Source organism: Artemia sp. Qi Xiang Cuo, chromosome 10, assembly GCF_049724085.1.
Source record: "Artemia sp. Qi Xiang Cuo chromosome 10, ASM4972408v1, whole genome shotgun sequence".
In the NCBI taxonomy this organism is placed as follows: Eukaryota; Metazoa; Arthropoda; class Branchiopoda; order Anostraca; family Artemiidae; genus Artemia; species Artemia sp. Qi Xiang Cuo.
Window position 1 is genome coordinate 53,300,201 of NC_142803.1, and position 18,185 is coordinate 53,318,385.

The 18,185-nt window shown below is 33.7% G+C and overlaps 2 protein-coding genes across 2 annotated transcripts in view; both read right to left on the reverse strand.

Moving 5' to 3' along the window:
• The window catches only part of LOC148947886 (uncharacterized), a 177,980-nt gene that overhangs the window by 114,926 nt on the left and 44,869 nt on the right, over positions 1-18,185 (reverse strand). The gene's annotated exons all lie outside the window — the stretch shown is intronic.
• LOC148947887 (uncharacterized) lies at positions 140-5,747 on the reverse strand. The gene is made up of 2 exons (XM_089095524.1): positions 5,607-5,747; positions 140-2,552 (listed from the first exon to the last, which is right to left on the reverse strand). Exons 1-2 carry the CDS (start codon positions 5,608-5,610, stop codon positions 1,675-1,677), a joined length of 882 nt encoding a protein of 293 aa, XP_088951650.1. The 5' UTR covers positions 5,611-5,747; the 3' UTR covers positions 140-1,674.

Here is an 18,185-nt window from a genome sequence, read left to right on the forward strand (position 1 = left end):
TTTCGTCGGTCAAAAACAATCCTAAGAATGATATTTGGCTTCTATCTTGTCACACAAGGAGAAAAAAAATCTAATTTTGATCTAAAATATACTGTTCTCTTCATTCTTTTCATGAAAACAACTTAAACTAGAGAAAAGAAAACCGGAAATATCACCTAATAAATGATTTATAAATATTTAATGCTTGTTGTGAAGGTGTAAAGTCTAAGCACATGTTACGATGCTGAATGGTATATAAACTTTGCTTAAAACAAAACTGTTTTATTTTTGAGCTGAGACATACATGCAGACGAAAAATAGTACATCTTGACAGCAACAAAAAAAACAGCATTAGTTGGAAGATAAAAAAACAACCCAAAAGTTACTTAAAGACCAGGTGGTACAAGAAAAAGACATATTATTTTGCTTTAAATTAACTGTGTAAGCTTGGGGTAGGTTATTTATGACATGTCGGTTATATTTCTGAAGTTTCCTAAAGTTTCAACAACGATTACCCAACCAGTCAATAGATGAAATTCACATTTAAGCATCTTATGAAGGTCATTTTCAAAAATTTGCTTTCCAGATTTTTTAGATTTTATACTAAAAATATGCTGAAAATTAGCTGTAAATCCAAGGAATAATGAAATTGTTCCTTGTTTTTAATCAACTTTAGATCACACTCTGCGAAAAGATTTAAGCAACGCCACGGTTTTGGCTGTATGAATGGATAGGTTTAAAATTAATGCACACGGTGATAAAACTATCTGGTCTTTTCGCTTAAAGAAGCATCTGTAGCCTTGTCATAAAATCACAGAAAGCGTAAACTTCGAGATAAAATTCAAGGTCATCCTAAATAAGTACCACCTCACCTTTTACCTTAAGATTTAACTTATACGTAACAAAGATTGCAACAAGACAAAAGAGAAAGAAAACATTTTCTCACTTTTACAGTGGGCTATATAATTTACTTTACTATTTATTTACTTACTTTTACACCATGGCCAGACAGGAGGGGCCTGAAGGGGGCAAGCAACCCGGGCAGAAAAACAAGCTTAAGTTGTAATATTTTTGGGCAAAAATTCTAATATTTACAATATTTTTGGTGCGGCAGTCTCCATTTACCCCCCCCCTCCCCTGAGAAAGCCTAGAAAGCCTAGCTCCGACTGTTTTACACTATTTCGTCAATTAATTTTATGTTTTTGTTTTTAATACTATTATGCCACAGTAGAGTATTTACCTTTACCCTATTTAATTTTGCCTATTCTACTCTTTTTACTTTTACAATTTATGATTTTAACTATTTTAAAATTACTTTTATATTATGTCCTTATTTACTTTTATATTTTTGTTTCCACTTCAATTTCTTTCGTAAAAAAACTGGATAAATTAAACTAATATTAGTGAAAATACTTCATACAAATGTTTCAGACCATTCAATTCTAGCTAATACACTATTGAGGGATTGGCACAACATGCTTTCTTTGGAATGTTTTCTAAATTACACGTTATTTTCCAACATTCAACCTTACTGTTAAATAACATCAACACTATTTATCTACAAGTGAAAAAGAGAAAATTTAAAACGTACATATCAGATAAAAATGTACACATTCATAAAGACCACCGGGATTATAAAAACTGACTACCCGATTACTACCAGCGTTTCTTTGCAGTAGTATATTAAGTGGCAAGTCATGTAACTGCATAGTTGACTTTTATAGGGATGTCACTATTATGGGTTCTAAAATGTTTAATCAAACTTGGCCTTTGAGCAAATTTCTTCCTGCAAACCTTACACTCATAAGGCTTCACACCAGTATGAGTTCCCATATGTGTAGATAAACTTTGCATGTGAATAAAGCTTTTCATACATATCTGGCATTTGTAAGGTCTTTCACCAGAATGAGTTCTTCTATGTATAATTAAAGTCGGCATTTGAATAAAGCCTTTTCCACATATTTCACACGTGTATGGTCTTTCACCAGTATGAGTTCTCATATGTATAGTTAAGCTTTGTAACTTAGTAAAGCTTTTGTTGCACAGCTCACACTTGAATGGTTTTTCACCAGTGTGGCTTCTCATATGAATAGTTAAATTGTATGTTTGAGTAAACCCTTTCCCACATATCTCACACACATACGGTTTTTCACCAGTATGAGTTCTCATATGAACATTTAAGTTTGACCTACGAGAGAAGTAATTTTTGCACAATTCACACTGGAACTGCTTCTCTCTGGTGTGGAATTTCAAGTGACCTGTCAGATGGTTCTTCTGCGCGAAAGATTTCTGGCAGATATCACATTTATATGGTCTTTCTAGTAGCAGTGGAGGCACTTTCTGCAGCTTAAGATTTGTGTTTTCAAGTGTTTCGGGCTTCAAATCATTAGAGCAGTGCATGAGAGAAACAGTTTCTCCCTCTCGGATGTATGTTTCCTCAAGTTCGCCAGTTTCAGGCTGGAATTCAGCTTCAAGGCTGCTATCAATCTCCACTTTCACAAATGCACAAGCAAAGTCAGTAGTGCAAGGCGTTCCATATTCTTGATGAGAATCCTGTGAAGTGATCCCCGTATCTAGAATGAGAACCAAGTCTTAGCATTCGGAAATCACTAAGGCGGCATTCATATGCGGGTCTAGTTAGAATTTTATGTGCAACACGAGTATATCCAGACGTCGATGTCCAGTACGATCCCATTCATAAAAAAAATAAGTGCTTAGAAGTTAAAAATCACAGCAAGCAACCTCTTCGCTAGAGTTTAGAAAGCTGTGTCTAGGTTTTTTAATGCAACCAATCTGGAAACTTCTTTAGTCATTATATCTATCATCTCCGCTTATAAATTGGTTTCACTCAGATTTACATCTTACTAATATTCCATGTGTCAGCTAGTACAAGGCCAGATATACAAGATTACCAGAGGTATCAAGATTAATACAATTTTTATTAGTTTCGTATATTTTGCGCGTAATTTGCTTATCTTGCTAAAAAAAATGTTGTGTACCTTCACTCGTAATATTGGGCATTTCCAAATAACTCCGGTGCATGAACTTGATTTTCAGCTTAGGGTTTTCTTCCAAGAATTCAGTAATAAAAAAAAAATAAAAAAAAATAAAAAGGGCAATGTACTACAAAAAATAAAAAAACAAGAGCAAAAAAATTAGATACTTTACATAATTTTGTATACGAGCAAAGCATCTCAATCTTCTTCCTTAAAGAAGATTGAGATCTTCTTCCTTAAAGAAGATTGAGATCTTCTTTTTTGTAAGGCAAAATAATCTTTCATCCTTTATTTGAGGTCTTCTACTATTCTAACGGAGTAGTAGAGATGGAATATATTTTTGACCAACCCTTGTTATGATATACCCAGATTACCTAACTTTGAAGCCTATTACAAACAGGGCGGTACAAGTCAGCAGTATAATACTTTTTGAAGAAAGCCCCTTGTGGTATAGGTACCTGTCTACTAGACTTCAAGTATACCTCAGTACTTTGGAATTTTTTGGACATTTCCTTGCAAAATGTACTAAAGAGATCTCAAAGTTAGTCAATTACAGGTAAATAAGTAAAAACATCTCCAAGTCTCAAATTCTAACTAAAATGCCAATGTTTACCTGCCCCCTCCACATGGGAGAAAAGACAATTAACAGGCCTAGTGACATGGTGGCTTTGCTATCATGGACATTAGCCCAAGACCAACTCTCAGTAACCTATCTGAATTATTGTAATTTGTGATAATTGAATACTCTTAGTTTTCCATAAAGAAAAAAAAAAATAGAACTATTTTGATAGTTCTATACCCAAGATACCCAATACCCAAGATATGGGTATTGAGTATAGAACTATTTTGATGGTTCTATACCCAAGATACCCAATACCCAAGATATGAATTCATTCAAGAACACCAGTATTTATAAGGAAACAGAACATGAAGATATTATTTGAGTAAAATGAAGGAAATTATGCGTAAATGTTAAAAGTTATTCCTACAGGGGTTTATATTGCTTCCGCCTCACTGAAAATAAGAATTTAGGCAGAATTTATGACTGTATTATTAAACCTAACCCTTCTCACCCAACCCAAATCATTTTGTAAAAACAATGTTCGATTGTTGCAAAAAAATGGTTGACCGGTTATGTTGACTTAGTTATTCAACATAAATTACAGCTTAAATTACAATCCAAATCATTAGTTCATAACAAAAATAGAGAAAGTTGACAATATTTAATAATTAATACATATCACAACTACGCGAAATATTAAACAAACATTACTTTTTGATAGTTAAAAGAAGAGCAAATTCAGCGTAAAACAAACAAAAACAAATTCATATAATATATCAAATCTAAAAACACAGACATCTCTGAGATGAATAAATAAAACTTTGTACGAACACAAACTGAAGTCAACATAGTTCGGTTCACCCTTTAGCTTTTTGAAAAATAAAACAAATTTTTCTTTATTATACCAGAAATATCCCCAACGTCATAAAAAGTGGATCAACGTATCGATAACTGTATTTTATTTTATGTTTACTAAAAATTTAACAAGAATGAGAATGAAAAAAAAAACAAAAAAAAACAAATTCTCTATTAAAGCCAGACTCAACTCACAGGAAAACCGATTTACTGAAGAGGACCGTAGTTTAGGAAAATCTATATAAAGAACTAGACTTCAAATTTTAATGGAAAAAACTTTTTTTCGTTGTAGACTTTGCTGTGGCTTAGATACAAGTTAATAATAGAAATTCATGTCCGACGCTGCTGTCCATAAGTGATTAATTCTCACTAAAATCATTCCCTCTCCCCTGTAAAAAAAGTGTCACATATTACTTCAGATATATAGTGAAAAATAATTTCTGAGACCACACTGGCTAATCGTGACAAAACAAAAAGTCAAAAAGAAGGGAGAAACGAGGACAAAAATAGCCAGTGAAAAACAGAAGAAAAAATTATGCAAATACTTCGGTTTTAGTCCTTATTTTATTTTAAGAGTTTATTTTGAGGTTTGGTTTTTATATTGTCCTTTGGACTTTTATCTGCATTGTTTTATTATTTTTCTGCACTGATGACGGTTGAACGGAGGTCTCAACCGAAATATTTGCATAATTTCTTCTTCTTCTGTTTTTCACTGGCTGTTACTGTCCTCCTTTAACCCTTCTTTTTGACTTTTTGTTTTGAGATAATTAATAGTTGGGCATTAATTAGGAAAAAATAAATAAAGTGTCTCTGTATTAAAATCAGAAATAGGTTTAAAAGAAGAAAAAATCTAGTTGAGTGCCCAAGTTTAGGAGACAAGGCATTTAGGTTTTTGCATTCCACAATGGATTTTTAAAAAAAAAGAAGAAAAGAAGCAAGTTTTTATTTATTTTAAGGTGTAGCTATCACCTAAATACAACAAAACAGCAAAAACTCAACGAAACTGATACTGTCCGTAAGCGATTAATCCTCCCTGAAACCCCCCCTCCCTCTCATAGAACATAATCGAAATATTAGCAACTATGTCTATTGTTAGCCCTAGTGAATATTTGGACCTTAACTAGGCATAAAACAAAAGTCTTTTTGGACTAAATTTAGAGCCAACTTCAAGGGGAAATGGAAATAAACACTTATGATAAAAACCTGTAACTCACCCATAGAGACAGAAAAAGATAGTTAAATGCTGTTCCTAAATGTGTTGATTATACATAGTGTAGATAAGCTCGATTTTACAGTTTACAGAAAACCAGCACCAAATAGTAGATATCTTGACTTGAAGTCTAACCATCCTCCACAGGTTAAAAGAGGCATGGGAAAATCTCTTGTGGATCAAATTCTAAATATCTGTCCAGAGCCATGCATTCAAAAAGAATTAAATTTTGTCAGACATATATTTGAGAAATGGTTACCCTATTTCTTTTATTAATACCTTAATTGCTGACAGAATAAATTGATAATTAATAAAGATTAATAGACATTCCCTTAAAAGGCTAAGTCTCATACCCATAGATGATTTCAATAAACACACAAACACGGTTTACCTCATTATAAAAAGTACTTCAAAACTGAACTGTTATTAATCTTCTAAATTTTTGTGAGGATAAGACCCCTCCCCCTCCCATTACTCGGCAAAAAGGGGTGAATCAAATAAGATGCAGCGGTTGAAATTATTACATCGGTAGAACTCACCGAAACTTAGGAACAAACTAAGAAAGTATAGCAAAAGTATCAAATTGTAATAATAGTTCAACCTCTTTTCATTCCGCTTTAAGCAACCACATTTTTGATAACCCCAACCATTCCGTACTATTTATATTCCGAATCAAACAAAATGTCCGTGAAGAAATTGAAATCAAACGAGATTTAAATCATAAAGCATTCATAAATAGAGACTTAGGTGGGTAGACACTGAACCCTATGTACACAAACTTATTTATAACAATGATTTAATACCGAATAAAATAAAATTAGGAGCCAATCAATATGATCCCATTTCCAAAAGGAATGCAAAATTAGCAGGAAAAAGGACAAATTTTGCAACAAGAATTTTTTCCAACTTGTATTCAATTCTAAAAGCATGAATGGATATTTCTTTTTTGACAGTCTTGGCTGAAACTATGTGACACAAGGAAGCCGACACTCTTTCAAAACTTTTTTTTATCATTTTGGTTTAAGAATCTATATTATCGATGAGATTTTTTCAGTAATTTTTTTTTTTTTTTATATTGTATTCCAGTGATGACGGCTATTGGATATACAGCCGATTTCATTGTAGTGTCTTCACAAATTTCCTCGCTATCTTCTTTTGTTTTGTACTTTAGAACTTAATGTTGATTTTGATGAAAAGTCAAATTTATTCCAATACAATCAACCTGACCCAATACAACTTAATGGGCCATTATTTAACGGTCAATTCCCACCTATGTCAACCCCGCCCCCTGCCAAAACTTCAGTATATACTGAATAGTTTAGACATGAAACTATAGAAGTTATCAAGTAATAAATAATCAATTACTATAACCTATAAAGTACTACAAACAGAAATGTTGATATAAATTAACATGTCGAAAGAATCCATTTTATGGCTAATTCCAAATATATAAATTTCATTAAGTTTAATGTTACCCATCAAAAACCATTAAAATCGGGCATAATTGACATAATCTTCGAAAAAGGAAGAAAAACTCAAGTGATCATAATAAAATTCACACCATCAAATTCAGCACATCACGGAACCCTACTTCAGAGGTTTCAAGCTCCTATCTGCAAAAGTATGGAATTTTGCACTTTTTTCCCAGAAGAAAGATGACTGATGCTTGTTATTTGTTTTTCAAACAATTCGTGGTAACGAACTGTAAGTAAGGAGCGACCCGGCTCAATAGTAACCGAAACTCTAAAAAACGGAATTTTGATACCAATAGATACATAAGAAGGATTAGATTTTTATGCTGATTTCAAATATATAAATTTCATCAAGTTTTAGTCTTATCCATCGAAAGTTACGCGCCTGAGAGAATTTGCCTTATTTTCAAAAAAGGGAGAAACAACCCCGAAAAGTCATAGAACTCTAATGAAAATCACACCATCGGATTCAGTGTATCAGAGAACCCTACTATAGAAGTTTCTCCTATCTGCAAAAATAAGGAATTTTGTATTTTTTGACAGAAGAAAGATCACGGATGCGTGTATTTTTTTTTCCCAAGGGTGATTGTATCGATTCAGTAGTCCTAGAATATCGTGAGAGGGATCATTCGAACGAAAATTAAAAGTTCTAGTGCCCTTTTTAAGTGACTAAAAAAAATTGGAGGGCAACTTGGCCCCCTCCCAAGTTCATTTTTTTTCCCGAAGTCACCCAATCAAAATTTTTAGACAGCCATTTTGTTCAGCATAGTCGAAAATCTAATTAATATGTCTTTAAGGATGACTTAATCCCCCACAGTTCCTTGGGGAAGGGCTGTAAGTTCTAAGCTTTGCCCATTGTTTACATATAATATTGGTTACTGGGGAGTATACAGGTGTTTTCAGGAGGAATTTTTTTCTAGTGGCGGATTGGGGTCGGAGTAGGGGTTACGGGGGAGGATCTTTCCAGGGAGGATATTTCCTTGGGGGAAGGAACATTCCCATGAAGGGGGCGCAAGATTTACCAGCATTACTTAAAAAAACGATCAGAAATTAAATAAAAAAACAAGTTTTTTCAACTGAAAATAAGGAACAACATTAAAACTTAGAACGAACAGAAATTATTACGTATGAGGGGGGTTGCCCCCTAGTCAATACCTCGCTCTTTACGCTAAAGTTTTTTATTACTTTCAAAAGAGATGTATATTCTAATTAACTGGCATTTGTGATTCAGGAGTTTATGATTCAAAAAAAATTCGAACTGTAACGTAAAGAACGAGGTGTTGACTAGGGAGCGAGCTCACTAATATACGTAATAAAAACATACGAACATAGAAATTCGTTACTTAAGTTACGTCAGAACAAAATTTCGAGAAAGCCAATTAGCCAGAAAAAGGAAAATTAATATGCGAATTCCGGTTTAATTATTCATGTACGGTGAGCCAAAATCAAAGCTGCATTAATTCAAAAACGTTCAGAAATTAAATAAAAAAAACAAATTTTTTTAACTGAAAGTAAGGAGCGACATTAAAACTTAAAAAGAACAGAAATTATTCCGTATATGAAAGGGGCTGTCCCCTCCTCAACGCCTTGCTCTTTACGCTAAAATTTGACTCTGTCTCACAACTTAATTTTTTAAACAATAAAAACAATAAAAAAGAAAATAAACAAATTGACAAAAAAGAACAAAAAACCCTGAGACATTCATAATAAAAAAAGAAGTAACACCAAGTGAACAAAAATAAGTTATTAAGTTATTATAAAAATCTAGAAAGTTTTATTTTATCAGTAGAGGTGGCATATACAAAGATTCTGAAACCATCAACCGTTTCAAAAGACCAAATCTAGTGGTATGAGAGGTCTGGCATTTAAAAATGAGAATACATCCGTATTTGATTAATGTCGACACATCTTACACAAAATTCCAACATAGTAATATTACTTGCCAGGGGCGTCATCTTACAAAACTTAGAGGGAGAGGTCAAATATTTCTTCGAAAAAAAGAAGAAAGACAAACAATTTTATGAAAAATTAATGATGATCAGGAATATTAGATCTCTTCCCAACCGAAAAAAATTATATTCAACGTCGTCCATACGGCCAAAATCATCTGCCAGATTACTAATAGGTCTCAGTAGTAATAGATAATAGAAAAGGGGATATGTGTGTAACTCAATCCTCGTTTAACTCAACCAATTTTCAATCCAACTACAGTCAGCGAAACCTTAACAAACATTTCAGCATTTATCGGCACAAATCTATGGCTGGATTTAGAATAAGTTAAAATAAATAAGTTAATAAGCACAAATTATCTTAACAAGTTAATAATGATAGTTTAACGAGTTAAATTAGAAGCTAAAACTTTGCTTCTCGCAGTTTCAACCTATATTGCAATGTCCTAAACTGAAGGTCATATCGGAAGGAAATTGTAATAATTTTTTTGGTTTTAGGCTTTAAGTGAAATCAAGCTTTTAAGACTATTCAGGGAACATTTTTTTTCTTCTAACGATATAAATGATATAAAATTAATAAAACTTAAAATTAAAAGTATTAAATTGATAATTAGAATACTTATAATCAAGGTATTTACAGCATATATTAGGTAATGAATATTCATTTGGTCTTAAAAAGAAACATTTTACAAATGGATAATATTCTGAATATTTTAGATGTTCAGGATATATTTTCCCTTTCTTAATCTACTGTAATTCTTTACATCCTCTTGTACCTACGTATTTAATTGTTTTTTTTTTTTTGTTTTTTTTTTATTATTTAGGGGCATCCATAGGACAGATAAAATATTTTACTTCGTACTGAATACCTAAAAACACATTTTTTTTAATTATTTTTTATTTTTCGTATTCTATTTTAAATTTTAAGGACATTTGGCGGCAAATCAATCGAAGCTTTAATTATTTTGCGTTATATACCCGACTAAGTACAAAAACAAAATCCTAAAAAGTTTTGTTTAGCCTATGAAAAGCGGCTATGGCTATGTCCAGCCACTAGGAGGACAGGGGCTGGGACAAATTTTAACGGTTACTATTACTATACACAGAAATAGTTTTGAATTACAAATGGAACAGTACGAATAGTTCTAGGGGTGCATTTGGCTGAGGAGTACTATGAAATAAATTAAGAAATTTTTATAGGAATTTAGCAATCCCTTACATTTAACGACTTATACATACATTTCATCTCGATTTAAGAATGCACTTAAAAGCCAGACAGTAAAATTGATTTGATCTTGCGTATTATTCCTTTGGACGAACTGGTTCGACACTTTTAGGATTCAAAACTTACAAATTCTTAATTTCTGCTAATATGTTGGGGAAGTCGAAGGTTTTAAAAACTTCCTACACTAAAAACGTTGTTAACAACAACAAAATGAAAATGTTTTTCTTCTTCACAGCGGCAACCAAAACATTAAAAAAGTGATATATTTGCTACTATGGTTGTTTATCACAGCAGTATCTTATGTGATTAGTCCTGTTACTACATAATTGACACTCACATGGTTGTTCACCACTATGCCTTTTTAAGTGTTTAGTCAAACTTGGCTTTTGAACAAAACTTTTCTTACACACCTCACATTTAAACGGCTTCTCACCAGAATGACTTCGCATATACATATTTAAACTCTGTAAATGAATAAAGCTTTTCATACATATGTCACACTTGTATGGTCTCTCACCAGTATGGTTTCTCATATGTATAGTTAAGTTTTGCGCGTGATTAAATTTTTTCAGACATATCTCACACTTATATGGCTTTTCACCAGTATGAGTTTTCATGTGTAACAATAAACTCTGCATTCTTATGAAGCTTTTCTTACATATCTCACACTTGTATGGTTTCTCACCAGTATGAATCATCATATGAATGGTCAAATTCTGCATTTGGGTAAAGCTTTTTTTTACATATCTCGCAAACGAACGGTTTTTCACCAGTATGAGTCCTCATATGGATAGTTAAGCATGATCTGCGGGAGAAGCTATTTTTGCATAGTTCACACTGAAATAGCCTTTCACTGGTGTGATATTTCAGGTGACTTGCCAAATGGTTCTTTTTAGCAAAACGTCTATCGCATTGTCCACATTTATATGGTTTCTCTGCTAGCGGTTGAAGCCCTTTCGCAGATGGAAGAATGGGATGTAATTGTTCCCCTTGTCTCGTGGTATTCGAGCTGGGCATAAGAGAAACACTTTCTGCTTTTTGGATATGTGGAACGTATCTCAGCTGATTTTCATCAAATGGATCCCTTTCACTTGACAATGTCGTTCCAGAACGAGGTTCATCCTCTTCTTTCACAAATATACCAGCATTGTTAGTCCTACGAGACATTCCATATTCTTGTTCGGATTCGTTATTTAAAATGAGCGAAGTAATCTTCATATCTAGAATGAGAACCGAGCCTTATCATTCCGAAATCACTAAATCATGATAATTCAAATTGAGTGTCATCCAGTCATTAAGTCACTTCAATAACTGATTTTACTCAGCAACAGCAGACATGTATACTGGGTACTTTGGGCCCATGTCCTCCTACTGTTGAGGTTTCTATGATTTTTGAAAAATAATTCTTTATCTTATTCATATGATTCGCCTGTTTTGCTGCTTTTTTGAGTCTTTACTAGTAATGTCAGACCATTCAATATAAACTCCAGCATATGCACCTGATCTCCAGCTTTGGTCTTCTTTCCCAAGATTCAACCATGAAAATTCAATAATTTATTTTTTATCTTTTGCTAATGTTGTAAAACCATCACAACATAATACTTCATTAACTGAAATTTACTCAGCTTGACTATTTGCAAAGCTAAATCATCACAAATTCTTAAGTTGACAGCATCTTTTATTTTGATAAATGAATTTAAGCGCGTTGTTCCAAACCGTTAATGCTACTGAACGTTAAGAAAATAACATATTTTGTCAATAGAAATTAAAAACGAGGTTTTAATAACACATTATTTTTCCAAATGAAACAGCCAAATATGTATTACTCCAATTATATAATGCCTAAATATTGTTTAAAAATTGCGATTCTAGCTGTCAAAACCTATCGGTTTCTTTCAACCGGTAATAGCAGCTTACTCGATGGTTGATTATGGATCCATTCGACCAGCGAGGGTTGCCGATCTGCTTTTAAAAACACAAGCTTAAAGCACCAGATGAAAGCATCATGAGGAGGAAAAATGTAAATTTTTGGTATCATTTCCAAAACTAATGGGGGTTACTCTGGCTAGTTGGTAATTTAGGCCCTCTTTAGAGAGGTCTTGCCAAAGAGATTGCTTGATATGAATACCAGATCCTCTTATATCTTACGTTTCGTACCATTTACAAAGCTGACACGTAAGAACGAACCTGGAAAACGGTTCGTGGTAACAAAGTGTAGCTAAACCTGTGCCATTGGTAGCTTAAAACTCTAAATTCAGGAATTTTTCTAAGAGCATACGCGTTGAGGAATCTCTTTTCAATACTAGTTCAAAATATTATAAATTCATCGAATTTCACTAGAATATTAAAAACAGAGAAATTTGAATAATCATCATGGGCGGCAAATAGCACTGCCTAAGTAAGGAGCGTTGAGAGTTCTCTGTGTTATTGATTTTTTTTTTTTTTTTTTTTTTTTGGCCCAGTCGTATAGAAGAAATTGTCATAGAAACATCGAAAGCAACTCATTCGATTAGAATAGAAAGTTCTAGTAGCCTTTTTCAAGTCAAAAGTGACTTGAGGGCAACCAGGTGCCCCTGTCCCTTGTCATTATTAGATTCCCCCCCCCTTCAAGACTGAACAAAATTTTGGGATAGCCATTTGTTCAAACAATCAAAAGGTCCAATAACTATTCCTCTAGGAATGACAAGACACCCAAGGGCCAGGAGAAAGGGCTGTCAATTATGGAGTTTGCCTATTATTTTCATATTGGGTTTATTACTGGACAATTGGAGAATAATTGATCCTGGGTGCCTGAGAAAAGGCAATGGGTATCAATGCTAAACTTAATGGAATACTGGGGGTAATTTGGAACTACATCAAAAGACAATATGTGCATAAAGTTACCAAAGGGCAAATGCTTAATATGTTAGGAACATCTAAGGGCATTAAGTTGAAACATTAATGGTTACTAATACTACTTCTACTGACACTACTTGCGACTGCGACTACAACTGACACTACTTTCAACTGTGAGTGATTGCAATGGCAACTGCGACTATTTGTGACAACAACGACTCTGAATATGACACTAAGTAATGGCAACTACTTCCATTATTACTTTTATAACGACTGAGACTGCTACTTCTTCTACTACTACTGCTACTATTAAAGCAACTACTACAACCCCAACTGCTACTATAATTGAACCAAATCAAAAGAGCTTAAGCACATCCAGGTTGTCAAAGTGGCATATATGCAACATCTCAAGAATAAGATAGCACATTAAGTTGAACTCTGCAGGTAGAATTAAACAGAATGTAAGACTAAATCGACAGACACTGTGTCATCCATACTGTTGCAAAGGATTCTCTGTAATGTACCAGGAATAGCTGAGAGTATTATGTTGGAACTTTCCGGGTAGGTTGTGAAGGGTGTTGAACTAAATGAAAAGACACTAAAGTGCATCGTCAAAAAGCCATATTTGTGATATCCCCTGAACGGCTAGTAGTATTAAATTGAAACTTTCAGAGCATGCTGAGGAGGTGCTGGACTAAGTCAAAAACACACTATGTGCATCCAAGACTGTCAAAATTGCGTATCTGTGATATGTTAGGAAAGGTTAGGGGAAGTTGAAACTGCCAAGTAATGTTCTAAAAACATTCCTACCTGGAAAGTGTGAAGCAGGGTTACCAGCGCCACGGATTTATCCATGTTATGTGGATTTTTCGAGCCGTGCCATGGAAATTCAAAATGCCACGGATTGCCATGGATTTAATTTCTTTTTAAATGAATTTCTTGTGAAATCATGGATTTTGCTTAGGAATCACAACTTTTACTTTTTCATTCGGGGTAAAATTCCTGTCACTGGTGATACTGCAAAAAATATTTTGTGTTGTCCAAAATAGGTTCACATGGCTCGCAGATGACTTCGTCAGCACACTGAAGAGGGAAAGCGAATTCAACAGTTCCAGCATATGATTCCTTTCTACCATGCCTAAAAACAAAAACAAAAAATGTGTCCCAGCTCTTGCTCCGGCTAAGATAAATTGGAAATCTTCATCTTCTGTACAGTAGAGTTATACTGCTTCAATGTTATCCTTTGGGTCCTTTGCTACAAGACACTGAGAAAATGGAATACAGCTCAAGAGATTAAGAAAAAATTTCTAAGATCTACAAATGTTTGTATATATGTTCCCAATGAATCCTTTGGTAAAGGTCTAGAACAGTGGTTCTTGAGGAGGACACATGCTAGAAGAAAAAGAGAGAGACTTTTAGATCGCTAATTTTATTTTCATTCCTATAGTTTTGTTTGCGTTTTTGACCAATCATCTGCAGCCACCCCTCTAATGATATAGCCCCAGGCTATGTAAAAAAAACTAACAAAACAATTTATTCAGAAACAGATAAAATGGGAAAAAAATAAAGAAATGCGATTCATTTGTACTTGCTGTACATTATAAAGTAAGAATTCTATTATTTTTGGTTAGTTTTCTACATAGTCTATGGCTATGTGAAATCATTAAAGGAGGCTAGGCATAAATTAACCAAGAAGTGAAAAAAAAACTATGAAAATGAACATACAATTAGCAATCTAAAATTATATCTCTTTTTGTTGTTGCATACCTTTTTCTAAAAAGTCACTACTCTAGTCCTTCCATTGTTTTCAAGATATGACAACCTTAAATTGAATGACGACAATTCAGCTTAAGAGTTGAAAATCTTTATCTTGAAGGAACTGCAGGATCAAGACGTTCACTTCTAAAAAAGATGTACGATGGTTTGCTATTTTTGGATGTGTTCACCATTGATTTGTTCTGTGTTTGGTTGCTGCTCGCAATGTCCTAGGACTCAAAATTGTTCAGTTTGCCCAAGACGCTTACAATTTTTTTGCATACAGCCCAAAAAGAAAACATGAATTGGCTGAGTGTCAGAAAGTCATCGAAGTTGCCAGAAACTCTATTGTCTATCAGTCTAAGACATGCTGGTGGGCAATGGAGAAAGTAGTGAAGAGGTTGATGGAACAGTGGAATACCCAGAAAATTCATTTCCAAAGCATGCTCACTGACAATGTTCCAACTGTAGCAAGTGTCCATGAGACTTGGAATTCTTACACTTTGGCTGGATTACCTCTTTTTAGGTATTTATTACCGGTTTTGAAACTGACACTGAACTGAAAAAAAAATGAAAATGAAACATGTGAGCGAGCTAAAACTTAGAAATCCATAGCAAAAGGTTTGGAGTTCACTTGATTCTTAAGAGAGTGTGCGAAACCCTATATGAAATTATACAGACTTTTGTCAAAGAGAGAGCTGTAAACAAAAAATGAAACCTTTAAGATTAAGTGCGGTCACCCAATAATTTCAGATAATATGAAAAGCCTACTTTGGACTGAAAATTAACGCGATCTGTGATAAATCGAGTGAAGACACTGATTTCAATCGCAACTTGGCATCCGTCAAAAATAAGTGTGTCACGTTTTATCAGAGATTCTGCGCAGATATCATCAGCAGGGATTATACTGGTGACAAACCTTTTCTGGAATGCGTTGATCCTAAGGTAGGGGTGAGTGACCACCTTCAGAGCTTGGTGCAAGTGCTGCATTCCTCTGCAGCAGCGGAAAGACAATTTTCACTCCTGAGGTTTATTCTTAGTTTAGTTCAAAATCTCTAAGGCAAACCAAGCGTAATAACGTTTTACAACGCTTCGATTAATTTTTAGCAGATTTCTTATTCTGATCTACAGAAAAAGAGCTAAATGGCAAACAACGAGCTTAAACTGAGCTCCGAACTCAGTTTATCGTTCAGCAAAACCGGGAGACTAACACAAAAAGACACGAACAATTTATAAGAAAGAAAAAGTTAAACTTAGTTTAGCTCCTGAAAGTGAAGTAGCGCTTTAGACAGGGAGAAGCGCCTTGGTCAATGGGCAGCGAGAAGGTAAATCAAAACCGTTTCCTTTATGGTCCAGTGGATACACTTGGTTCACACATATGTGGTACCGAAATAATGAACTCGTTTTGGTTTTCGAAAGTCATGTTTCTTGGTCAAATCTGAATCGCAATGACGACAATTTCCACGCACCCGGTATCCCACAGGACGCAGAATCTCGCATCATCCTGGAGAAAAAAAATTAACCACATCGGTGACACGCGTGTTTTTACGTAACGTGACTTGTTCGTTAAAACATAGCATCACGAGCAATACGTTATTTTTCCTTTTGGCAATATGCTTGCCATGGATTTTCCTTGAGCTGGTGGCAACCCTGCTCACAAGCACAAATACTTTCTGGCTTTTAGAAGGCATAGAGGGTATTACCCTTACACCTTTTCATGGTTATTTTAGTTCGTCTATGTTGACATGATTAATTAGTTGTTGCAATTTCATTTATTTATTGACGGTAATGTATGTCCATTTCACGCTTGATTTATTGTTTGTCTTTATTTGTGTTCGTCTTTTGATGAATTTTTCCTTTACTTTTCCTTAAAAAACTTCTTTTGTGAAAACTGAAAGGAAAGGACTTATTCAAACGTAAATGTAAAGTATCAGAAATTATCCTTTTAAATTATCAAAATATATTACCCAAATAAAAACTGAATGACGCGCGATGATGATTTCGTGTTTTAGCATAGATTTAATCCCTAAAAAGTGAGGCGGTTAATACATAAAATTAATACAGTTATCAAGTGATGCAATTGATTCACTGGAGGCTGATGTAAGAAGCTTCAAGAAGAGTGCATGGAGACTTGGATAGTGTTTATATTTTCTAACACTATATTTTCCAACAGATTATATTTTCTAACATTCAGAAAGAGCTTCATAAAGCATATATGAGGTGAAAAGGTTTACCTTATTGACAATCATTTAAATTTCCCATCATCAGATAAAGTAAGCGATATTAAAGTTACAGGATAAGATAAGATAAGTTTTATTCTTCATTAAATACACATACAATATTACGTGCTATTAATCCCTCAAATGCTCATTGGCCTGTACAAAGAGGGAAGACATATGAATTACATACTCAGAGATAAAAAACAAAAGAAAATTTAAAATGATGACTTACTCACATATGAAGGAGAAGAAAAGAAAATATAGATAAAATGGAAACTATAGAAAAAATCAGAATAAATAAACTAAATTAATTAATTATATTAAATAGACTCAAAAAAAAAAAAAAAAAAATAAATCAATAAAAAAAAAAAAAAAAAATTATTACTATAAGCGAAATTCTATCGTCGAAACAGAATTATGTGTATTGTCAGGTAGAACCAACATCATAATAGCTGTTACGATGTTGTTCATAGCTCTTATCCAAGATATTAAGAATATCATAACTTAAGCCATGTACAGCCCTTTTAAGCTTGTATTTAAAGCTATATAAATCCCAGTTCAATCAGCTCTGCTTATTTCTGAGGCTAGGTAGCAAAATTGACGTTTATGGGTTATTTCAGTCATAAGGCTTATAATTATTGGACTGTAATAAAATGGTGCGAAAGCAATAAAATTTAACCCATCATCATGAATGCTACTCCTTAGTGAACTATACAAGTTTCAGCAATAAATATTGATAATCATGCCTGAGGCCTGGGTGTCATAGCGCAGACAACACCACCAAAAAACAGAACTAAACATACAGGGAACATCAACTCCACAAAAAAAAAAAAAAAAAAAAAAAAAAAAAATTATTCAGTTTGATTCTTAACTAAATGGTCCTTAAGAATCCTCTTGAAATTGCCAAACGAGTGGCATTTCTGTACTTAAGAAGGCAGGGGGTTCCAAACCTGATGACAAGCGATGAGGGGATTGAAATCTGACCGCACAGTGGGAGTAGGAGGAATGCAGATATTATGTGACGAACGAAGGTTATATGGAGCTGAATCAGAAATAAACTGAGGAGTTTTTTGAAGAGATTTTGGAAGATTGCCATGAAGCTGATGAAAAACAAAAGAAGCGCAAGAA